Here is a 26,726-nt window from a genome sequence, read left to right on the forward strand (position 1 = left end):
GAAAATGACCCAGTTGGCATGATCTCTTATATAGTTGTTATCAAGATTATGTGGCTAATTATTTTAAATACATGAATTTTCTTGATCAAGTCCGACTCGTTGGCTGAACGGTCAGCGTACTGGCCTTCGGTTCAGAGGGTCCCGGGTTCGATTCTCGGCCGGGTCGGGGATTTTAACCTTAATTGGTTAATTCCAATGGCACGGGGGCTGGGTGTATGTGTTGTCTTCATCATAATTTCACCCTCATCACAACGCGCAGGTCTCCTACGGGAGTCAAATAGAAAGACCTGCACCTGGCGAGCCAAACCCGTCCTGGGATATCCCGGCACTAAAAGCCATACGACATTTCATTTCATCTTGATCAAAATAAATACATTCTTGTCTATTAAAGTTACAAACAATGCATGCTGCACAGAGTTCACTTGTTCTGACTTAGTTTTGAAAATTGTTTCACATTCACTGTTTAAACTTTTTGAGGTTTCACAAAAGAGTACACGGGAATTACACATCATGAAAACTGCAAAACATTTGCTATGCAATGAACGGAGCAGTTTTTGCAGACTTTCACTAATTTGTTGGAGCACTGCGCTCATCTTCTACGCGGCTGATCAGTGAAAGTAATATGTTGAGCTGCATGAATTCGGGTAGTATCTTCAATTCTCCTCTTACACTGCAAAATGCTGATGAGGCCTGGGACTCAGGTATGGTTTTCCACACATTTTTAACAAGGCTTGGACTACATGTCTCCGAAATCCTAAATCCCTAATTTTCATATCCCGTTTGTCCTTTCCTTTATGGATGCTGGTACATTGATGCCCCCCTTGAATCCTCGTGTATCCGTAAAGGAAGCCTCTTCATTTGCCGATGGAACTGCGAAGCATGGAGGCATATTTTCAACAGTTAACATTCACACCACTGATAACAATTTCTGCAGAGGCTTCCAACAGCCCACAACTCAAACAATCTGGGTCGTTGCATTCATCTTCTCCAGTGTCATCATCTGCGTCAACTCTCTGATCATCTGGAGGCGATATATCATCCGGAATATATTCCTCATCTAGCAGTGCTTTTTAAAAAAATGATATTTGTTCGTGGCGTCGACCTCTGTAGATCTTTTGCCACTACTTTCACCATATGAAAGGAACCTGCGTGTAAGTGCAATTGCGGAAGTGGAGAGTGTTGAATGTGAGGAAAGGAAGGTTAAGGACGACACAGACACCCAGTCCCAGGCCAGGGATATTAATCATTTACAATTAAAAACCTCTGTCCCGGTCGGGAATCGAACCCGGGGCCGCCGGGTGACAGGCGGACGCGTTGCCGCCTACACCATGGGGCCGAACAGCAGTGCTATTACTACATGACTCAATAGGCCACTATAAACAACAAAAGAAATGGATTAGAATTAGGTCAGTGAGATGAGATATTCGGAATCACTTTCATGCTACTCCATGACTGTGATGTCTTTTGACTATGAATTCCAAAATTTAGCAGTGTTCGTAGAATTCGTATTCCTAAAACATTTGTTCCAATCCTAAATAAAAACTGCAGTTGTGTAAAAATGATATGGCATGATAAGAGTACATCATCATCATCATCATCTGTTTACCCTCCAGGTTCGGTTTTTCCCTCGGACTTAGCGAGGGATCCCACCTCTACCGCCTCAGGGGCAGTGTCCTGGAGCTTCAGACTCTTGGTCGGCGAATACAACTGGGGAGTATGACCAGTACCTCACCCAGGCGGCCTCACTTGCTATGCTGAACAGGGGCCTTGTGGAGGGATGGGAAGATTGGAAGGGATAGGCAAGGAAGAGGAAAGGAAGCAGCCGTAGCCTTAAGTTAGGTACCATCCCGGCATTCGCCTGGAGGAGAAGTGGAAAACCACGGAAAACCACTTCCAGGATGGCTGAGGTGGGAATTGAACCCACCTCTACTCAGTTGACCTCCCGAGGCTGAGTGGACCCCGTTCCAACCCTTGTACCACTTTTCAAATTTCGTGGCAGAGCTGGAATCGAACCCGGGCCTCCGGGGGTGGCAGTTAATATAAGAGTACATGATAGTCATAAATCCCCAATTTCAGCTAAAGTTACTTTTTTTATCCTGTCCAATGGGTCGTTTTCGACTCATCCATAATTCGGCCAGTTAAAACTAAACCATAAGGTTTGATATATATTTTATATGTGATAAATAATCTCAGTAAAATCCAAATACAGAACACATTATTGAATTACATAAGACTTAAACAAGTTCAGTTGTACTTACGTTTTTCAACATGCTGGCTGCAGAAGACTTCTCAGTTCACCAACACACTTCCACATCTAGCTCAAGAATGCAAATTGCCTGCAGTTTACCAAGAATGACAATATGCGAAATGTATTATAGCGAGTGGAGCAGACAGAATAACAAACGTCAAAAATGGATAGACAGTTCCTAATATAATTGTAAAATCACCGGGTCCTTTTCGACCCAGTGGGCATTAATGGGTTTTAATGTCACACTAGCACAACGAAGGTTTTCGAACGTGGCGTTAATTAAGATATAGTCCCAGCATTTGTCTGCTATGAAAATGAGAGACCACGGGACACCATCTTCAGGGCTGCCAACAGTGGCGACCAAACCCTTCATCTCCCGAAAGTATGCTCAAAGCTACGCGACATAAACCGCTCGGTTTGCTGACTCGTAGGCAATGACTGGTAACATCCCTCCCCACGCTCCATCACCATCCAACACTGAAGTGCCCTGCGCATTGCATACTGTAAGTGCAATCTGGTGACCCCTGCCTAAGACAGGATACCTCGATTTGTTTGCAAATGATACCAGCGTTATCTGAAACTATATTCTTACCGTTATATCCTCGCTGACACATACACCTTTTGCATGGCTGCTCCATTGGAGAAAATATTTCACCTTCCAAAAAGCTACTGTTGCCGTTCGTACAGGTGAAATCAAAGCCCCCCCAGCCGAAAGTTGAGTTCGAGGCTGAAACAAGTGTTAAAATTACATTTGTAGAGCCAAATTTTTCATCATCATCATCATCATCAACATCATATTACATCATCACATTCGTCAACGATGGATTGGTCAGAGAAGTAGTCCTTCAGTGTGACGAACGCAGTGGAAGAGGTGGACAGGTCTTCTTTGAGTTACAAAAATATCGGCGGAGGACTGCCGTTAACTTTTAAGGCGTGAAGCGTCTGAAATAAAAATGTTCTTTTGTCATTTCTTTTAATCTTTCTTTCATCATACAATTATATTTCTATACACATCAATTTATTATATTATTTTAACTTACATTATTTCAACAAATATTTATTAAATACAGGGTAATAGTATTACAAGTGAGCCTCCGTGGCTCAGACGGCAGCGCGTCGGCCTCTCACCGCTGGATACCGTGGTTCAAATCCCGGTCACTCCATGTGAGATTTGTGCTGGAGAAAGCGGAGGCGGGACAGGTTTTTCTCCGGGTACTCCGGTTTTCCCTGTCATCTTTCATTCCAGCAACACTCTCCATTCTCATTTCATAGCATATATCATTCATTAATAAATCACTTTGGGAGTGGCGACCCCATCGTACTAGCAGCCTATATCTGCTTCATTCATTACATCCCTGACCCGGTCAATGACTGGAAAACAGGTTGTAGGTTTTCATTTTCATTTCAGTATTACAAGTATGAGACATAAGGTTTAGCGATAAAGTAAACTCGTGTCCTCATCCTGAGGTGGTGCAGTTCTTTTCATGCACACACCTAATGGAGATGAGCTGCTTGTTCCATTTCAACCACATACCAATTCTCCTGCCATTCTTAAGTTTCTGGCAGTATCGAGAATCGAATCCGGACCTCCGAGAACGGCAGGTAATAATGCTAACCGTTACGCTATGGACGCAAATAGTTAGTGATTACATGAATGTTTCTATAGCAAACTTAAAATCTACGAGGGCGAATCAGAAAGCAAGTTACACTTCCAAGTTATGGCCATTTATTAAATCCCCTACACTGCTATGACAACATACCACGTAAGTTCACTTTTCTACATAGTCCCCAAGATACTGTAATTTCTCGGAACGGTCAACCAACTTTTCTATTTCGGATGCGTAGGAATCACCTCCAGCGCTATGAACCACCAGCATGCTGAACATTTCGTATGACAGTGTGTTCTCCATTGTTCACCAGCACCTTGGATTTCGTAAACTGTGTCAAAGGTGGGTCCCACGTCTGCTCACCGATGTTCACAAGGCACAATGTTTCCAATCGACACTGGCATTTTTGCAACGTTATTATGTGGAGGGCAACGACTTGCTGCAGCGAATCATCATAGGGGATGAAACGGGGGTCCACAACTTCATCCAGAAACAAAGAGAACATCGATGGAATGGGTACACGCGACATCACCACCTCCTCATCATTTCGGAATCGTCGTCCACCGATATCCTTTTTTCAGCTCCGAACACATGATTATCGCATGGCGCTAACTCTGGACTGTATGGAGGGTGTTGCCATACTCCCACTTGAATGGCTGCAGCAGTTCGGAAGTTTGATGGGCATTGTGAGATGTTGCGTTGTCGTGCAACAAAATCACACCGGCGCTCAGTTTTCCCCGCCACTTTCCTTTTTATTGCCTTACACAACCGGTTCAATGTTTGACAATATGATGAAGAGTAGATTGTCCTGAATTTCGGCATAAATTCCACGTGCACTACACCCTCCATGTCAAAGAACACTGTCGCCATTACCTTTCCTGCTGAAGGTTGGACCTTGGCCTTCATCCGTGGTGGTGATGTGGTGTGCACCCATTCCATCGATGTTCTCTTTGTCTGCGGGGGGGGGGGGGGTTGAAGTGGTGAACCCACGTTTCATCCTCTATGATGATTCGCCGCAGGAACACGTTGCCCTCCACAGAATACCGTAGCAAAAAAAATCAGTGACGATTGGAAACGTTGTCCCTTGTGAACATCGGTGAGCAGACGTGGGACTCATTTCTGACACAGTTTACGAAATCCAAGGTGCTGGTGAACAAGAGAGAACACTTTGTGTTACGAAATGTTCAGCATGTCGGCAATTTCCTACAGTGTTATGCGCCGATTCTCTCTAATAATCCCAACCACACGATCAACATTTGCAACGGCACTGGACGTTGCGAGCCTGTCTTCGCGATATTCGTCCATGAGATCCGCGCGTTCGACGTCAAATTGCTTACATCACTTTAAAATACTGGGCGAGAAATTGCACGCTCACCAAATGCAACTGATTTCACGATGAATGTCCGTGCAATTGAACCGTTTAGCCCATAGAATTCTGATCGCTGCACACACCTCCAATTTGGAGTGAACATCCAGTTGACGCGCCATTGAGCCTAGCCATCTCTGCACACACACACAATACGACAGGATACCACATCAACCTTCCTATGGGCGTATCAGCAGTTACTGTAGCTTCCTCCGCAATGGCCACGACCACGAAAGACAGCGTAATCTCACGGCGAGCTACTGTAACTTACTTTTTGCTTCGCCCTCATATAATCCGTTTGATCGCTGACACGCGATTTTGGTCCTGCAGAACTGTTTCTACTCTAATTTGATTCTGAATTTAGTCGTCTCATAAACGGTGGCGTCCACCTCTGTGGTATAGTAGTTAGTGTGATTAGCTGCCAGCCCCGGAGGTCCGGATTCGATTCTCGGCTCTGCCACAAAATTTGAAAAGTGGTTCGAGAGCTGGAACGAGGTCCACTCAGCCATTCTCCAAATGATTTTCCATGGTTTCCCACTTCTTCTTCAGGCAAGTGTCAGGATGACATCTAACTAAAGGCTACGGCCGCTTCCTTCCCCGTTTCTTACCCATCCCTTCCGATCTTTCCATCCCCCATAAGGCCTTCGTTCAGCTCAGCAGGTGAGGGCGCCTCGGCGAGGTACTAGTCCACTTACCCAGTTGTATTTCCCCGACCAAATGTCTCACGCTCTAGGGCACTGCCCTTGAGACGATAGACGTACGATCTCTCACTGAATAAGGGGGAAGAAGTAACCCTGGAGGGTAAAGGGATTAAATAAATTTAAAAAATGGTGGACGGTTTTGCTTACTATGTTGTGATATAACGATGGACATAATGAAAATTTGTCGAAAATTACATAACATGTTTTAATACATTATGTGGGCACAGAGCCTCCCTCATCTAGCCCGCTGAAAAAGTCTTGCTGTGCTGAATTGGTTTGATAGTAGAGCTGTGGTCAAGGTGGTGGTTTTGATCCCTCCTCAGATAGATGTTATCATCGTGTCGGTAGATATGGGGCCTACCTGCACACAAATGAACTCTTGCGGCACAAAATTTCCGGCTCTTCGGGGTCTGCGGAAATCCTAAAGAGTGGCACGTTGAAACAACATTATAAAAATTGGCGGTAGGCTGTCACTATTGTAATGGCCGTAGTAGAGTTTTGGGGGCTTCGTAGACTTAAATATTAGAAATAACACACAACTGACCACGATGTATCCAGAACGACAGCTAACCTCCATCTCAGCGCGCAAGTCAACACAGCGCCATCTTATAACAGAGTATGCGTGTGACGTCAGATATTTAGCGCAAATTTTGCCTTCCTTTAAAGCGCTATTTCATGAAAACTACGTTTCAGATTTATTTTCCGACAGGTATCCTCCTCTTTTATCTGCCAATTGAGACACTGAACATAATCGCAAGTTGAATTCGCTCTGCGAAAAAACCGTTCTACCAAGCATTAAAAGCGTCTTTAAAAAATTATTTCCTTGTACCCATTGTCGAGGAATATAAGTCTACGTTAAAAATAGTCTCATACGACCTAGATCTAGAATGGCGTTCTCTCTGCCAGCTAAACCTAGTGCGGCCTCAGACACTCTAGACTGGGACTGGTGCGCTCTCTGTTCACCGAGCCTGGGCTTACACTGAGAAGCAGCCTCAGACACCTTGCATAATCTCAATTTTAAGCATTCAACGATGGTTTCACACAGGTAGGTCGTTTCGTCCGTGGTGTAAGGGCAGCGTGCCTGCCTCTAACCCGGAGGCCCCGGGTTCGATCCCCGGCCAGGTCAGGGATTTTTACCTGGACCTGAGGGCTGGTTCGAGGTCCACTCAGCCTACGTGATAAGAATTGAGGAGCTATCTGACGGTGAGATAGCAGCCCCGGTCTAGAAAGCCAAGAATAACGGCCGAGAGGATTCGTCGTGCTGACCACACGACACCTCGCAATCTGCAGGCCTCCGGGCTGAGCAGTGGTCGCTTGGTAGCCATGGCCCTTCAAGGGCTATAGTGCCATGGGGTTTGGTTTGGTTTGGTTTAGGTCATTTCGTAGCGGCCATAGTCAAAGGCACCATCTCTCGAAAGTGTCAAAATCTACCCAAAAAGAAAACCAACCGATAGGTTCACTGTCGAGCTCCCAAAAAAAATGTGTCCGTCACTCGCGACAGAACATAAACCCCATAGAAAATAGTGATTTTCTACATCATTTCACATAGTGAGGACAGATTTTGCTGAAAATCAAAATTAACTTCTATTATAAAACATTAAAGAACCTCCACGGCTCGGGCGGCAGCGCACCGGCCACTCACCGCTGGCTTCCGTGGTTCTCGGGCACTCCATGTGAGATTTGTGCTGGACAAAGCGAAGGCGGGACAGGTTTTTCTCCAGGTATTCTGATTTTCCTGTCATATTTCATTCCAGCAACATTCTCCAATGTCATTTCATTTCATCTGTCATTCATTAATCATTGCCCCAGAGGAGTGCGACAGGCTTCGGCAACCGGCACAGTTCCCATACTCGCCACTAGATGAGGCTTCATTCATTCCATTCCTGACCCGGTCGAATGACTGGAAACAGGCTGTGGATTTTCATAATATATATATAGATGGATATCTTAGATGTGGAGCTTTCACGGTCTGTTGAGTTCTCTAGTCCTTCTTCTGGGTTGAACCGTGTTGTTGTGTTCAGTGTACATTCCGTAAAGTCTGCCGATGTTTAGAACACATTGTAGTAGATTTCGTAGATTTATCTGCCAGACTTACCATTTAGTAATGCTATGTCATAACATATAATTATTTAATCAAACATGATATTACAAGAACAATTTTATTTTTCCGAAGTCCTGGAATTATGAGCCATCTTTCAAGATCTTACAACATTTTGAAATCCCACAATGATTTATTACTCACAGAATTAAATTATAAGCATGAGCACTCTTTCTATGAGTTTTCTCCCGAACTGTTAAGCGGCCTTTAGGGCCTGCTTCGCAAATGACTATTTTCTTGCTAATGTTTTAACAACGCTCCAACATGGACAAGATTATTTTACGACTATCGGTTAGGAAACAAGTAGGACTGGGAATGAAGTGATCGTGGATTTAATTAAGGTACAGACCCAGCACTTTCCTGGTGGTAAAATGAGGAAACCATGGAAAGCCATCTTCAGGTCTGCAGTTAGTGAGGCACTAACAGAATACAAACTAACAGCTACACCAGGGGCTCTCAAACGCCGAAGGTCTCACGCGTGCAGAGCGAGGTGCATAGGCTCTGTGCACTGTGCATCGGCCCACCTCGGTGGAACTCGGCTTGGCTCGGATGGTGTCGTGTGCTGAGAGTGACGAAGCGTTTGGTGGTAGACAACGTGTTTATCAGTGAAATGGATAAGCGCACGACAACAACAAAATAATGGAGCAACCTGTTTCGAAAAAAGCAAAGACTGCCGAAAGTCCATTTCAATCGAACTGGGAACTTTCGTATTTTTTTGTCTGTCGTGACGATAGGCCTAACGCCAAATGCTTAATCTGAGGGGCGATAATTACGTGCGTAAGAAAATCGTCTATTGAAAGACACCACAACAGACTACATTCGGAAAATTATTGAGAGATCATAGGAGACGCCAGAGAGAAAGAATTAAGGAAGTTGAAACATCTTGAAGAAGAGCATTCTATATTAGTAGTATAATGGGAGAGTTCGGGCGCCTCCTCCTCCTCCCGCCGCCTCCTCCGCCGCCTCCTCCTCCGCCGCCGCCCGCGGGAAATTTGAATTTTGGCGGGAAATTTGAATTTTGGCGGGAGATTTGAATTTGTAAACAAAGCCACGTGCTTTTTGACAGCTGTCATCGACAACAACGCAACGCTAACCTCACTGCTGCCATCTTGACGGGCCTAAACCTCACTAGTGCCAACTTAACCTAACTAGCGTGAGGTAAACAAACCCACGTGTTTTTTGACAGCCACGTGCTTTTTGACGGACAACAACGCATCGCTAACCTCAGTACTGCCATCTTGACGGGCCTAAACCTTAATAGTACCAACTTAACCTAACTAGCATGAGGTAAACAAAGCCACGTGCTTTTTGACAGCCACATGCTTTTCAACAGATTTGTAAACAAAGCCACGTGCTTTTTGACAGACAACAACGCATCGCTAACCTCAGTACTGCCATCTTGACGGACCTAAACCTTAGTGGTACCAACTTAACCTAACTAGCGCGAGGTAAACAAACCCACGTGCTTTTTGACAGCCACGTGTTTTTTTGACAGCCACGTGCTTTTTTGACAGCTGTCATCCGCCATCTTTGAGCATCGTGCTGCCCTCTTTAGCTACTTACCTTTGAAATGTGGTACGTTATCTTTAAGCAACAGAGTACAGTGCTGCCCTCTTTGTTGTGGCGGCAAATTCCACGTGCTCTTGTTTGGAAACAAAGCCACATGCTCTTTTGACAGCTGTCACCCGCCATCTTTAACCAACAGAGCACTATGCTGCGGGCAATTTCGTTAGCTGTCATCCGACATCTTTAATCAACAGAGCACCATGCTGCCCTCATGCGGGGTAATTTCGTTAGCTGCCATCCGCCATCTTTAAACACCGTGCTGCCCTCTTTATGACTACTACCTTAAGCACGTAGTAGCGGGCAATTTCGTTAGCTGTCATCCGCTATCTTTGAGCACCGTGCTGCTCTCTGTAGTAGCGGGTAATTTGAAAAGTTCTGTTAGCTGTCATCCGCCATCTTTGAGCACCGTGCTGCCATCTATGTGGTGGCGGCAAATTCCACATGCTTTACAAACTCACGCGCAGCTGTCATCCACCATCTTACATCGCAAACCTCAGTGCTACACTCTATGTGGTAGCGGATAATTTAAAAAAAAGAAAAATTCTACAGCAGCCATCTCTCGACGCTAATTGCACAAGATGGTAGCTATACATGACTCCTTAAAGGTGCTCATGCAAGATGATCGCTATACATAGACGCCCTTGGGATGCTTGCGCAAGATGGCGGTTATACAAGGCTCCTTATGAGGGATGCTTGCGCGAGATGGTGGTTGCTCTTATGAGGCGGCTCAAGGATCCATGGCTAGAGACGCCCTAAGGATGCTTGCGCAAGATGGCGGATGCAAGATGGCGGCTATACATAGCTCCTTATGAGACAGCCAGTACAACATGTGATCAGAACATTGATTGATGTGTTCAGAACACAAAATAAGTAGAATCGAACACTGTACTCGATACAACATGTGATTAAAACATTGTGTGGTGTGTTCAGAACACTAATCGAACGCTGTATTAGGGGATACCTTTGTTTAGATTGAAACATAACAAGACTAGAATTGAACACTGCACATTGATTGATGTGTTCAGAACACAAAATAAGTAGAATCGAACACTGTACTCGATGTCGTTAACTTCAACATGTGATTAAAACATTGTCTGGTGTGTTCAGAACACTACATAAGTAGAATCGAACGCTGTATTAGGGGATACCTTTGTTCTAAGAAGATCAGATTGAAACATAACAAGACTAGAATTGAACACTGCACTCGATGTCGTTACATGTGATCAGAACAATGATTGATGTGTTCAGATCACTAAACAAGTAGAACCGAACACTGTACAACATGTTAGGGGGATACCTTTGTTTAGATTGAAACATAACAAGACTAGAATTGAACACTGCACTCGATGTCGTTACATGTGATCAGAACAATGATTGATGTGTTCAGATCACGAAACAAGTAGAACCGAACACTGTACAACATGTTAGGGGATACCTTTGTTTAGATTGAAACTAACAAGACTAGAATCGAACACTGCACTCGATGTCGTTACATGTGACCCGATACAACATGTTAGGGGATACCTTTATCCTAAGAACCGAACACTGTACAACATGTTAGGGGATACCTTTGTTTAGATTGAAACTAACAAGACTAGAATCGAACACTGCACTCGATGTCGTTACATGTGATCCGATACAACATGTTAGGGGATACCTTTGTTTAGATTGAAACATAGCAAGCCTAGAATCGAACATTGTTTGATGTGTTCAGTACAACTTCAATGATTAACATACACACTGTGCACATATCGCATAGCTAAAAACACACTGTGCACATATCGCATACCTAACACTTCAAATGATTTGCTTAGTACGAAAATAAAAATAAAAAAATCTATACCGCGTAGCTAACTCGTTCATCACACTGCTAAGACGCTTAGTAATTGTGAATACACTCATACGAAAATCAAGAAAGCACACTGCGTAGCCAACTCGCTCGGCACGAAAAATCTATACCGCGTAGCTAACTCGTTCATCACACTGCTAAGACGCTTAGTAATTGTGAATACACTCATACGAAAATCAAGAAAGCACACTGCGTAGCCGACTCGCTCGGCTCACTCGCTTAGTAATTGCAACACACACGGATAAGAATGTTCCGAGATACTTACATGTTTTTTAAGGGGGGTGAAAGATCATAAATTATATGTACACACATGTTGTCTCCTCCAAGTTGTAAGATGAAATAGACGCAGTACTGCGAGGTTCCACTCTAGCTGGCGAACGGAAGTAGCATGATATCTCAGCAAAAAATAAAAATACGCGTGAGCTTGCAAGTCAGACACAATGATGGATACCGCGATTCAAATCCTGGTAACTTATGCCGTCGGGAAGGGCATCCGGCTAGATCATGTAATGACGATCGCGCAGGCCCCCTCGCCTAGCATTTACGGCTTCTAGTTCGAACCCGCTATCCCCGAAGTAGCGAGAATGATTGGAGAGTGTTGAGGGTGATTCATTCGTCGGATGGAGGCGTTAAGCTATGTGCAGGCTTCTTCTAGTCGGGGTACGCGATTCAAATCCTAGCAACTTATACCGTCGGGAAGGGCATCCGGCTAGATCATGCAATGACGATCGCGCAGGTCCCTCGCCTAGCATTTACAGCTTCCAGTTCGAACCCGCTATCATCCGAAGTAGCGAGAATGATTGAAGAGTGTTTTAGTGTGATTCATTTGTTGGATGGAGGCGTTAAGCTGCCTTCTTCGGTAGGAGTAGGCTATGTCGGGATATCGATTTAAAATCCTAGTCAGGAAGGGCATCCAGCAGTAAAACAATAGTTCGTGATTTAACATCTAGCTGTAAAACCCCCGATTCTCGACAGATTCTAAATCCGAGTTGTCAGGAAGGGCAACCGGCCGAAAACCATAGCGTATGATGTAAGAGCTTAGATACTGCCAATTTTGCATCAGGAAGGACAACTAGTCTTAAAACAAAACAGATTCTTAATCCGAGTTGTCAGGAAGGGCAACCGGTCGTAAAACTATGGTGTATGAGGTTAGATACTGCTAGTTTTGCATCAGGAAGGACAACTCAACACATTCATGTGATTTAAACACATTTTTATCCCCAAGAGAATCGAACCCGAGACTACCGGGTGAGAGGCATGCATACTGTAGGCTATAGGTTTGTTCTACTGTCCATGAAGTCGTATCAGCGCAGAGCGAGCAGCGGAATGCGTGTGTTAGCTGAAATTGTACACGTATCTTCCGGCTCGGCCTTGAACGAGGACACTACATGCTGATAAGCGGCTTGTAACTCGCGAAGGACTTCTTAGCTGAGTACCATTCAAGCTCTTAAAACACAGTACCAATTAAGGTTGTAAAATATTCTGAAATAGTCCTCCTCTGTGGTGTAGTAGTTAGCTGCTACCCTCGGAGGTCCGAGTTCGATTCCCGGCTCTGCCACGGAATGTGTAGCATTTAGCCTATGTAAGTTCCTAACGTAAACTATCATGATTGTACGGAGAGGTTAAAACACACACAGTGCCTACTCCTATCGAAAGAACCTGCACGGTACCGGCATGTAGGCTTCTCCTGGTGAAGGAGCTTGCACATGGTTTAACGCCCCCTATCAACAGCCCTTACTTAATGCTGGCTTTTTTGCACACCCCGCCTCACACCATAGTTTTATACGACCGGCTGCCCTTCCTGACTAGGATTTTAAATCGCAGTATACGCGATAAATTTGTTGTAGCGGGTTTTATAACTAGATATCCCGGTACCGATACATAGCCTACTCCACTGAAGAAGCCTGCACAAGGCTTATTGCCTCCATCCGACAAATGAATCAGCATCAACACTCTTGTACTCAAAAAATAATTTTCGACCGAGTTCGATTCCCGGCTCTGCCACGGAATGTGTAGCATTTAGCCTATGTAAGTTCCTAACGTAAACTATCATGATTGTACGGAGAGGTTAAAACACACACAGTGCCTACTCCTATCGAAAGAACCTGCACGGTACCGGCATGTAGGCTTCTCCTGGTGAAGGAGCTTGCACATGGTTTAACGCCTCCTATCAACAGCCCTTACTTAATGCTGGCTTTTTTGCACACCCCGCCTCACACCATAGTTTTATACGACCGGCTGCCCTTCCTGACTAGGATTTTAAATCGCAGTATACGCGATAAATTTGTTGTAGCGGGTTTTATAACTAGATATCCCGGTACCGATACATAGCCTACTCCACTGAAGAAGCCTGCACAAGGCTTATTGCCTCCATCCGACAAATGAATCAGCATCAACACACTTGTACTCAAAAAATAATTTTCGAAGGAGTCTGCACAAGGTTTAACGTCCCCATCAACAGCCCTTACTTATTGCTAGCTTTTTTGCACACCCCGCCTCACACCATAGTTTTACGACCGGCTGCCCTTCCTGACTAGGATTTTAAATCGATATCCCGACATAGCCTACTCCTACCGAAGAAGGCAGCTTAACGCCTCCATCCAACAAATGAATCACACTAAAACACTCTTCAATCATTCTCGCTACTTCGGGGATAGCGGGTTCGAACTAGAAGCCGTAAATGCTAGGCGAGGGGGCCTGCGCGATCGTCATTACATGATCTAGCCGGATGCCCTTCCCGACGGCATAAGTTACCAGGATTTGAATCGCGGTATCCATCATTGTGTCTGACTTACAAGCTCACGCGTATTTTTATTTTTTGCTGAGATATCATGCTACTTCCGTTCGCCAGCTAGAGTGGAAACTCGCAGTACTGCGTCTATTTCATCTTACAACTTGGAGGAGACAACATGTGTGTACATATAATTTATGATCTTTCACCCCCCTTAAAAAACATGTAAGTATCTCGGAACATTCTTATCCGTGTGTGTTGCAATTACTAAGCGAGTGAGCCGAGCGAGTCGGCTACGCAGTGTGCTTTCTTGATTTTCGTATGAGTGTATTCACAATTACTAAGCGTCTTAGCAGTGTGATGAACGAGTTAGCTACGCGGTATAGATTTTTTCGTGCCGAGCGAGTTGGCTACACAGTGTGCTTTCTTGATTTTCGTATGAGTGTATTCACAATTACTAAGCGTCTTAGCAGTGTGATGAACGAGTTAGCTACGCGGTATAGATTTTTTATTTGTATTTTCGTACTAAGCAAATCATTTGAAGTGTTAGGTATGCGATATGTGCACAGTGTGTTTTTAGCTATGCGATATGTGCACAGTGTGTATGTTAATCATTGAAGTTGTACTGAACACATCAAACAATGTTCGATTCTAGGCTTGCTATGTTTCAATCTAAACAAAGGTATCCCCTAACATGTTGTATCGGATCACATGCAACGACATCGAGTGCAGTGTTCGATTCTAGTCTTGTTAGTTTCAATCTAAACAAAGGTATCCCCTAACATGTTGTACAGTGTTCGGTTCTTAGGATAAAGGTATCCCCTAACATGTTGTATCGGGTCACATGTAACGACATCGAGTGCAGTGTTCGATTCTAGTCTTGTTAGTTTCAATCTAAACAAAGGTATCCCCTAACATGTTGTACAGTGTTCGGTTCTACTTGTTTCGTGATCTGAACACATCAATCATTGTTCTGATCACATGTAACGACATCGAGTGCAGTGTTCAATTCTAGTCTTGTTATGTTTCAATCTAAACAAAGGTATCCCCCTAACATGTTGTACAGTGTTCGGTTCTACTTGTTTAGTGATCTGAACACATCAATCATTGCTCTGATCACATGTAACGACATCGAGTGCAGTGTTCAATTCTAGTCTTGTTATGTTTCAATCTGATCTTCTTAGAACAAAGGTATCCCCTAATACAGCGTTCGATTCTACTTATGTAGTGTTCTGAACACACCAGACAATGTTTTAATCACATGTTGAAGTTAACGACATCGAGTACAGTGTTCGATTCTACTTATTTTGTGTTCTGAACACATCAATCAATGTGCAGTGTTCAATTCTAGTCTTGTTATGTTTCAATCTAAACAAAGGTATCCCCTAATACAGCGTTCGATTAGTGTTCTGAACACACCACACAATGTTTTAATCACATGTTGTATCGAGTACAGTGTTCGATTCTACTTATTTTGTGTTCTGAACACATCAATCAATGTTCTGATCACATGTTGTACTGGCTGTCTCATAAGGAGCTATGTATAGCCGCCATCTTGCATCCGCCATCTTGCGCAAGCATCCTTAGGGCGTCTCTAGCCATGGATCCTTGAGCCGCCTCATAAGAGCAACCACCATCTCGCGCAAGCATCCCTCATAAGGAGCCTTGTATAACCGCCATCTTGCGCAAGCATCCCAAGGGCGTCTATGTATAGCGATCATCTTGCATGAGCACCTTTAAGGAGTCATGTATAGCTACCATCTTGTGCAATTAGCGTCGAGAGATGGCTGCTGTAGAATTTTTCTTTTTTTTAAATTATCCGCTACCACATAGAGTGTAGCACTGAGGTTTGCGATGTAAGATGGTGGATGACAGCTGCGCGTGAGTTTGTAAAGCATGTGGAATTTGCCGCCACCACATAGATGGCAGCACGGTGCTCAAAGATGGCGGATGACAGCTAACAGAACTTTTCAAATTACCCGCTACTACAGAGAGCAGCACGGTGCTCAAAGATAGCGGATGACAGCTAACGAAATTGCCCGCTACTACGTGCTTAAGGTAGTAGTCATAAAGAGGGCAGCACGGTGTTTAAAGATGGCGGATGGCAGCTAACGAAATTACCCCGCATGAGGGCAGCACGGTGCTCTGTTGATTAAAGATGTCGGATGACAGCTAACGAAATTGCCCGCAGCATAGTGCTCTGTTGGTTAAAGATGGCGGGTGACAGCTGTCAAAAGAGCATGTGGCTTTGTTTCCAAACAAGAGCACGTGGAATTTGCCGCCACAACAAAGAGGGCAGCACTGTACTCTGTTGCTTAAAGATGGCTGTCAAAAAAAAAGCGCGTGGGTTTGTAAAGCATGTAGAATTTGCCGCCACCACATAGAGGGTAGCACGGTGCTCAAAGATAGCTGCTGTCAAAAAGCATTTTTCAAATTATCCGCCGCCACATTTCAAAGGTATCTAGCTAAAGATGGCAGCACGGTGATTAAAGATGGCGGATGATAGCTAACAGAACTTTTCAAATTGCCCGCTACTACGTGCTTAAGGTAGTAGCCATAAAGAGGGCAGCACGGTGTTCTGTAGATTAAAGATGGCGGATGACAACTGACGAAATTGCTCGCAGCACGGTGCTCAAAGATGGCGGATGACAGCTGCACATGGCTTTGTTTCCAAACAAGAGCACGTGGAATTTGCCGCCACCACATAGAGGGCAGCACTGTTCTCTCTGGATTAAAGATGGCGGATGACAGCTGTCAGAAGAGCATATAGGTTTGTAAAGCATGTGGAATTTACCGCCACCACATAGATGGCAGCACGGTGATTAAAGATGGCGGTTGACAGCTGTCAAAAAAGCATGTTGATTTGTAAAGCACGTGGAATTTGCCGCCACCACATAGATTGCAGCACTGTTCTCTCTGGATTAAAGATGGCGGATGACAGCTGTGACGTACCACATTTCAAAGGTAAGTAGCTAAAGAGGGCAGCACGGTGCTCAAAGATGGCGGATGACAGCTGTCAGAAAAATAGCACGTGAATTTGTTTCCAAACAAGAGCACGTGGAATTTGCCGCCACTACATAGAGTGCGGCACTGAGGTTGGCGATGCAAGATGGCGGATGACAACTGTCAAAGGTAAGTAGCTAAAGAGGGCAGCACGGTGATTAAAGATGGTAGATGACAGCTGCACGTGGCTTTGTTTCCAAACAAGAGCACATGGAATTTGCCGCCACTACATAGAGCGCAGCACTGAGGTTTCGGATGCAAGATGGCGGATAACGTACCACATTTCAAAGGTAAGTAGCTAAAGAGGGCAGCACGATGCTCAAAGATGGCGGATGACAGCTGCACGTGGCTTTGTTTATCTCACGCTAGTGAGGTTAAGTTGGTAGCACTAAGGTTTAGACCCGTCAAGATGGCAGCACTGCCGATGATAGGTGACGAAAGAGGGCAGCACCATGCTCAAAGATGGCGGATGACAGCTGTCAAAAAAGCACGTGGCTGTCAAAAAAACACGTGGCTGTCAAAAAGCACGTGGGTTTGTTTACCTCGCGCTAGTTAGGTTAAGTTGGTACCACTAAGGTTTAGGTCCGTCAAGATGGCAGTACTGAGGTTAGCGATGCGTTGTTGTCTGTCAAAAAGCACGTGGCTTTGTTTACAAATCTGTTGAAAAGCATGTGGCTGTCAAAAAGCACGTGGCTTTGTTTACCTCATGCTAGTTAGGTTAAGTTGGTACTATTAAGGTTTAGGCCCGTCAAGATGGCAGTACTGAGGTTAGCGATGCGTTGTTGTCCGTCAAAAAGCACGTGGCTGTCAAAAAACACGTGGGTTTGTTTACCTCACGCTAGTTAGGTTAAGTTGGCACTAGTGAGGTTTAGGCCCGTCAAGATGGCAGCAGTGAGGTTAGCGTTGCGTTGTTGTCGATGACAGCTGTCAAAAAGCACGTGGCTTTGTTTACAAATTCAAATCTCCCGCCAAAATTCAAATTTCCCGCCAAAATTCAAATTTCCCGCGGGCGGCGGCGGAGGAGGAGGCGGCGGAGGAGGCGGCGGGAGGAGGAGGAGGCGCCCGAACTCTCCCATTATACTACTTATATTAACAAATGAGGTTTGTTCCAGTATCGTAACATTTTCAGTTTGGTTACAGGTTCTGCATTTTTTAAAATTATATTTACATTCCTCTCAAACATGTACCTGTATTTCTAATTCACTTCTTTAATATATCTAATTTAGGGCGAGGAAGATGAAGGGTGTAGTGACGCTACTCTTCGAGCTAGTTATAAAGTTGCTTTACGGCTAGCAAGAGCTGGGAAGCCGTTTATGGAAGGGCCACTAATAAAGAGTTTTTTGTTGGACGTAGTAGAAACAATGAACCCTACATTAGCTCCAGTATACAGCAGAATACCACTGTCCAGTATGACAATAACTCGACGAATCAGCGACATTGCAGGGAATTTGCGTGAACAATTGGCAGCCAAAACTCAAGACTTCTTAGCGTATTCCATTGCACTTGATGAGTCAACGGATATTAGCGACACATCCCAGTTAGCCATTTTTTTACGTGGCGTAGACGACCTGCATGTCACGGAAGAGCTCCTAGATATGATTTCACTGAAGGACACTACGGTGCGGATATTTTAGACGCGGTCAAAATGGCAGCTGAAGGAATAAGACTCACTTGGGAAAAGCTATTTTCCGTGACAACAATGCGCCAGCAATGCGCGGTAAAGTAAAAGGGTTCACTGGTTTACTGCGGAAGAAGCTTAATATGCCGAATTTGCCATCCATTCATTGTTTTGCTCACCAAGAGGCTCTTTGTGCAAAAGTTATCGGTCTTCAAGACGTGATGAACGTAGTTGTGCGTATCGTGAACTATATTCGTTCTCACGGGCTCACTCATCGCCAATTCAAAGAATTTTTGGTTTCACTTGAGGAAGAGTATCCCGATATCCCCTACCATGCAGAGGTACGGTAGTTAAGCAAGGGAAAGGTGATTTTACGATTTTTTCGAATACGCCACGCTGTTGCTGAGTTTTTGGTGGAAAAAGGACGTCCAGAGCCACTTTTACATGACCCTGAATGGGCAGCTGACTTAGGATTTTTAGCAGATATTATGGCTCTTCTAAATGATCTAAGTCTGAAACTCCAAAAAGAAAATCATCTTATCAACGACATGGTCAGCAAGATTAAGGCTTTCCAACAGAAACTTCAACTCCTCAAACACAACCTTTCGGAAAAAAATACGGAACACTTCCCTGAGCTAGGTAAGATATATACATATTATAATCTTTAATAAATACTCTAGGTTTTACAAAGTGGTTTACTCAAAACGTTACTATGGTTTTGTTTGAAAGCATCTGTGCGGGAAGGAGCACGCTTTGAAAAGTACGTCGAGGTGCTACAATCCCTTGAAAGCGAATTTAGCGACCGATTCCAGGTAAAGTACCGGTATACCGTCAACTGTAAAAAAAAAAAAGTAAATGATTTTAAGTGTACAAGCGTAACATGCAATTAGAAAACATTCGTCCACAATACCTCTTTATGTAAATACGTCCCTTTTGGTACTCCAAAGTAATTTCATATATTAAAAACATAACTTTTATTTTTTTAAAGTGTGTTTCTCGTTACAGGATATTACTGACCTGCAGCCAATGCTTGATGTCTTTTTAAAGCCCTTTTCGGTAGCAGTTGAAAGTGTATCTCCTGATTTACAATTTGAATTAATAGATTTGCAAAACGATGATCGTCAAAAAGATCTGTTTTTCCATACAAAGACTTTGCCCGAATTCTACCAGAATTTGTCGAAGGAAGATTTTCCTAAACTACATCGAGAAGCAGCTAAGATTATTTCTATGTTTGGTTCCACATGTATATGTGAAAGGTTTTCTGTTTTGACTTGTACGAAAACTAGATTGCGTGCTAGTAATTCTGATTGTAATTTAAAGAACGACCTCAGAATTGCTGTCAGCCGATCCCTTATTCCAGACATTACTGGTATAATTGCAAGGAAAAAGGAAAAGAAGAGCTAGAGAAGGACACTACTCAAACCAAACGTAATATACAGTATAGCCTATGCCGACAAATATCCAGCATGCCGTGCACCACCTGTAAAGTTGTTTAGTACCCTGGTCCAGCGCCTTTCGGAAATGGGACCCTCCAACTAAACTGAAAGAAGAAGGTTTTTTTTAATAACACTGGTAACCTTGTCTCTTACAACTGAGCGTCTGCGCTCACCATACGTAAACATTCCGCAGTGGGGGAGAAACAGCAGTGAAGGTGAGGAACGCGGAGACAGGCCGAACGGGTGAGGCAGGTGTAGGGAAAGAGGAGTGGGGGGTCTGCAAGCGAAGTCGTCTTTTGCACCGTGCACAGTGCATGCACCACGCGCATGCACCCTGAGAGGCCCTGAGCTACACAGTCCGAACCAGGCCACCAACTCTCTGGCGAGGATACTTTGAGTTATCTTTGTCACATATTTATTAGTTTCGCTACATTATCCATTAAATCACTCGACTTTAAAATTATCTTCGTCCTCTCGAAAAGAATTATGGTTATGCTGATAGCCGTAATAATAACTACGACCTTTCCATTCGATATAAAATGTTCCATAAGATATGATGAAGCGTAACGTAATTAGCTATTGTCTATAGTTGAGATGACTGCCATGGCTAAGTATTATACCGAAGACAGGATCACGGTCGCCATTAAAGAAAGAACAACTTTACAAGATGAGATTCTGATAAGACGCGAGGAATTTCCTCACTCAGTAATTTGTTCATAGGTTGTATGATAAAAAGCCGTTCGTACGGTGCAGTACGTAACAGGAACATAGTCATGGACATCGAGATAAATTCTTTCCTCATACTTTTTTTTCTATTTGCTTTACGTCGCACCGACACAGATATGTCTTGTGGCGACGATGGGATAGGAAAGGCCTAGGAAGTGGAAGGAAGCGGTCGTGGCCTTAATTAAGGTACAGCCCCGGCATTTGCCTGGTGTGAAAATGGGAAACCACGGAAAACCATCTTCAGGGCTGCCGACAGTGGGGCTCGAACCCACTATCTCCTGATTACTGGATACTGGCCGCACTTAAGCGACTGCAGCTATCGAGCTCGGTTCCTCATACTTTAAACTTTGTTCATGAAAATGAAGAGAAACAAGCTTTATTTCAAAACTCACCTCTTTCCAACCTGAAAACCCGTTCGTAATTTTTTAATGTACATTTTTAAATGGGTCCATGGCCTGGAATATAGAACAAATATATCTAACCCCATGGCACTACAGCCCTGAAGGACCTTGGCCTACCAAGCGACCGCTGCTCAGCCCGAAAGCCTGCAGATTACGAGGTGCCGTGTGGTCAGCCCAACGAATCCCCTCGGCCGTTATTCTTGGCTCTCTAGACCGGTGCCGCCATCCCACCGTCAGATAGCTCCTCAAATCTAATCACGTAGGCTGAGTGGACCTCGAACCAGCCCTTAGATCCACGTAAAAATTCCTGGCCTGGCCGGGAATCAAACCCGCGACCTCTGGGTAAGAGGCAGGCACGCTACCTCGAGACCATGGAGCTGGCAAAAAAAATATGCTTTCAAAAATGATTTCTGTCTTATTTCCAGAATTGTGCTGGTCAGGTATGCATTGAGCAGGTTTTCCCATTATTGGACACAAAAGAATGATAAAAGTAAAAATATTTAAAATGGTTCTTAACGAATTCGTTGGGGATAGAATACCGAAAAGTGATAACAAATTATACTACTGACCATTTTTAACATAATTGAAGCAATTTATATTTAAAAAATATTCAGTCAGGCGTACTATTTAATCTGTATAAAGCAGGTAATTTTTCAACGTTATCCACATGTGATTATACCTGAAACAGATTTTCCTTGGAGAAGCACAGATAGGCATCACACTTTACACAGTGAGTTTCGTTCTACATTTTTAATCAACAAATTCTAGACCTGTAAACTGTTCGCCAACCACAGCAACGGACATAATGGAAACCTACTCCGCGAGATCAGCACAATCACTGTAGTCCGGGTTAATGCCGCTAATGCGAATCATTGACACACTCGATTTGTTTGAAACTGTGGATTAAGTGGGAAAGGTTTTTCATTAGAATGGGCTCATATAAATGGAGCGGAGGTTTTTCAAAAAAATAATTGCAGGGGCCCAAATTTCGATAGAGGGAGTACAATTTTCTAGCTCCTAGATGGATTAAACTGTCTGTATAGACACTCCTCATTCATAATTAAATCTCATAGCAGAATAAATCTAGCAAATGATTTTGACAAAATTATTATTATTATTATTATTATAATTACTCTTACGGTTTTCGAAGACGCCGACGTGTCAGAATTTTGTCCCGCAGGATTTCGTTTACGTGCCTGCAAATGCACCGATATGAGATCGAATCCTTTCGTTCTACCGTTCGTTCAGCCTGAAGAATTGTAGAGTGTTGAATGTGAGGACGACGTTAAGAACGACACAAACACCCAATCCCCAGACCAGGGATATTAATCTTTCGCAATTAAAAACCCCTGACCCAACCGGGAGTCGAACCCGGGGCCGCCGAGTGAGAGGCGGACGCGTTGCCCCCTACACCGCGGGGCCGGACATGGGATGTAATACAAATAATGCTATTTATTTAATGTCAGTCTGGCTCCTTGGGTGAATGGTCAGAGTTTATAAGAAGTACTCTGTATATGGAGTTACAGTTGTCACCATCTAAGCATGTGTGCCAGTTTTGATGTTCCGTTCTACTCTACAGATGGCAGAAAGTGGATCCCTGTTGCACTGAGTTGTAATTAATTTTGACGCGTAAACACCGTGTAGGTCCAGAGATCCTTTTACATGATGACATCGTACGACATGGAGTGTCAAAAGGATCTTTTTCCGCCTTTCAAACATCCGACTATCCCTATCGTGTTTGAAATCATCTTAAAATCCAGAGGACAGGCCTCCACCACTGATCCACACAGAGAACTATTCTTCATTTTAATACTTTCTTACCACATGTGACACCAGTCGAACAGCAGCTGTCGGTGAAGTACTGACGAACACATCCTTTGGCCAGTGGGGGTTGCCTACTTTCTGGGCACTGCTTCGCAGAGCACTTGACGTACGACCTGTGTTTTTAAAGAAAGTCACATCATACTATTAGCTTGAAACGCACTATATTTTTGCTCAATAATTTCTAACAGTTATATAAGCATAATATTTGAGGAGAAGGATGCAACAGATTAATAAAATGAAAGAATAGACACGAATAACTTTCCCCCATGTCTTATTACTAACGAGGAAACACATACATGTGTTTCACTCGGGTTCGGTTGAAATTTGGTAGGAATATTCGTGGGAGGCAGTAGAATGCTAAGGTGAAAACTGCATGTGCCCAGCGCAAGTTTAAACGCCAAAATAGAACAAATAAATAGTCGTAAAATTATAAGTGCCGCGGGAGTATCGGCGTGTGGCGGAGAGGTAGGGAGGAGCGAAGCAGCGGACGTGAGCCAACCGGGCAGTGTCGAGCTGATCTGCCGTGATCTTCCACACCCCGATACTCCCGCGGCACTTCTAATTTTACAACTATTTATTTGTTCTGTTTTGGCGTTTAAACTTGCGCTGGGCACATGCAGTTTTCACCTTAGCATTCTACTGCCTCCCACGAATATTCCTACGTAATTTCAACCGAATCCCAGTGAAACACATGTATGTGTTCCCTCGTAAGTTTCGGATGTTAAGGAAAACTCATATCTCATTCCTGAGGCAATTATATCTCGACTCTGAAAAGTAACTGCGAATGATGCGTCCCTGATCCCGTTTAAAGCAATTTGATGTTGCATATAAGTGCATATTTCGGCCGGTTTTTTGCTTTGGTCGTTTTTTTGCTCATTATAGCGATATAAGGTCATATTTGGTAATATTTTGAGCATTTTTTAAGATGAAGCGCCTTTTTAAAAAAACGTACATGTTATCTGCGTCGATTTTCAAACACAGGATTTCAAAATACTTTAGTAGATGTAATCTTCTTTCTTTTCTCGAAAGAGGTAGCAGGCTTAGAGGATATGATACCGAGAAAGAGATGATGTACGAAAGTATTCTGATAAGTACTAAAAATCATGCTAGTAGTTCATTGTTGGCTTTCGGGAGATTGTGGGTTCGAACCCCACTGCCGGCGGGCCTGAAGATGGTTTCTGCGTGGTTTCCCAATTTCACACCAGGAAAATGCTGGGCAGTACCAATGTAACTTAATTAAGGCCACGGCGGTTTTCTTCCCACTCCTGACCATTTACTATCCCATCGTCACCATCATAATACCTATCTGTGTCGGTGTGACGTAAAGCAATTTGCACGGAAGAACTTCATTTTTTTTAACAGAATGAGAACTACGACTCAGGGCTATGCTACTGAATGAATGTATAAAGTGTTAATTTACCTACTGTAGCTCTGTCAGTTTGCATGATTAAATGTCTCCGCTGTATCTTCGGTCATCATTTTTGGACACGTCTTATGTTAGTGAAAAAATGAAATGGCGACTGGCTTTTAGTGCCGGAAATTTCTGAGGACATGTTCGGCTCGCTAGGTGCAGGTCTTTTGATTTTATGCCCATAGGCCACCTGCGAGTCGTGATGAGGATGAAATGATGATGAAGACGACACATAGAGCCAGCCCCCGTGCCAGCGAAATTAACCAATGATGGTTAAAGTTTCCGACCCTACCGGGAATCGAACCCGGGACCTCTGTGGCCAAAGGGCAGCACGCTAATAATTTAGCCATGGGGTCGGACTCTTATATTAGTAATATTTGCTAGAAATCCCTAAAATGCTTAAGGTCATGTTTAGCTAGTTTTTAGGGCATATTTGCTTGCATATTTTGTACTTCCTGGGTGATAAACTTCCGAACCCTACTTATTACCTTATTTTTTACTGCCTTCATGAGTTACCCATTGCCAAAGAAATTGCTAAAGATTCTAGTGGGATCGAGTCCACTGAGCGCTAACATTTTCAGCTCCTTCAACAAATAGGCTTCATACCTTCACCACCTCTCAGTAGCTCATAACGAGGCCATCTCGATGATGATTGTAGTTCGAAGTGGCCTAACATCTAGGTCATCAGATCCACCGCCATCTCGACAACCCCAATAATCTAGTATAGCTTCCGTTCATTTGTGGCCCAATCTTTTTTTTTTTGATCCAGCCTGCCTTGCTCGACTTTTTTTGTCTCGTCCTACGACAACCTGTTAGTTTTGCCAGACCTAGGTCGTCGCTTTTGTATTTCACTTTTTAGAGCCCTTTGCTTTCTTTATCCAACACTCCGTTGTTCAAGATGTTATCTCTCTTTCTCCAGAGATAAATGTTAATAAGGGCTGACATTTTCTTTGGTTTTTCCCACAAGACAAGCAAACATCGTCACAATCATTACAATTGCAGTCAACTTTGGATATAAGGAACTCGATTATAATGGACATTCTCCCGATTCGCATACATTACAACACACACTATAACTTCCAGTTATAGTGAACTACCATTTCCATTACAGCGACAACGGAAATTTAAAAAAGTAAAGAATAGAATGTTATACAGTACATTTATTCTAAAACAATGTATTTTTGTTTTTTTGTATAAACTTCCCATCTTCCTTCTTATGCTATAATGAGGAACAGATGGAGCACCAGGAGGTGAGGCGAGAGACCCATACTAATAATCTCCGAAGGAAAGCCAACCTATCGTGGGGAAAATATTCCGAGTGATAAATTCTGCCCCTATTGAGCATATCGGACACATCTGCGTCACCGGGTAGGGAAGATAGAGGACCCTTCAATAAACGCTTCTGCTTGTATCTTCACTTAACTTATCTACCTCAAAACTCATTAACTCTCTGATAGAAGAATTTTAAACTCTAAGGAACAGATGTTTCTTCTGGTAATTTACTAGCGCAGCCTAGTGTTTAAAGACTTTAATAATCATCAAGAAAATTTGTGTTGTTACGTTTGGTCATGTAATCGGTATTTTTTTTGTGTGTGTGTTGCCATCCATACTATTAAACTAATCCCAATAATATTGCTTCTCTCCTGAATCCTATCACCCAATCATGTCTTATCTTTCATTTTCTTTCTTTTCCGTCTGGAAACTTCTGCTGGGTAGCTATTTCAAGGGCGGGTTTTGCTGGATTCTGGGTCTTGTCTGGCGTCAGTGAATCTTGTATTGTGCGACTGAGAGGAGTGTTCCTCTGAAAGGGGAAGCGATGGAGATGTGAGGATCGGTCCGCGTGAGAAAACAGTTATAAGGAAGGCAGAATAACAACTATGTGATTTATCTGCATGTGAACTGAGGGAATATGTATATGACCCCCTTTAAAATGTAATTTTCAGATCACTTTTAAATTTTATTAACGTAGGGCATTTTCTGGTGAACTTTAAATTCAATGTAGGCCTCCGTTCTCCGTTCCGGACTTTTAATTTTGCCCTGATGGGATTTTGTAAAATATAAAGAAGCGCGAGTGATTTAATCTCGTTAAACTTCCTCTCAACTTAAATTTTAGTGACAGCTTCCTGAGAGTAAAATTTAAT

General features: G+C 43.6%; 1 protein-coding gene across 1 annotated transcript in view; it reads right to left on the reverse strand.

The window, feature by feature from the left end:
• Positions 1–893: 893 nt before the first annotated feature.
• The window catches only part of LOC137501910 (von Willebrand factor C and EGF domain-containing protein-like), a 94,299-nt gene continuing 68,466 nt past the window's right edge, over positions 894–26,726 (reverse strand). The window contains exons 4-6 of the mRNA XM_068229072.1: positions 23,172–23,287; positions 2,841–2,975; positions 894–1,021 (exon numbers count right to left, since the gene is read on the reverse strand). Coding sequence (XP_068085173.1) covers positions 894–1,021; positions 2,841–2,975; positions 23,172–23,287 — 379 coding nt within the window. The remainder of the gene's footprint in view (positions 1,022–2,840; positions 2,976–23,171; positions 23,288–26,726) is intronic.

This window comes from Anabrus simplex, chromosome 8, assembly GCF_040414725.1.
Source record: "Anabrus simplex isolate iqAnaSimp1 chromosome 8, ASM4041472v1, whole genome shotgun sequence".
Classification (NCBI taxonomy): Eukaryota; Metazoa; Arthropoda; class Insecta; order Orthoptera; family Tettigoniidae; genus Anabrus; species Anabrus simplex.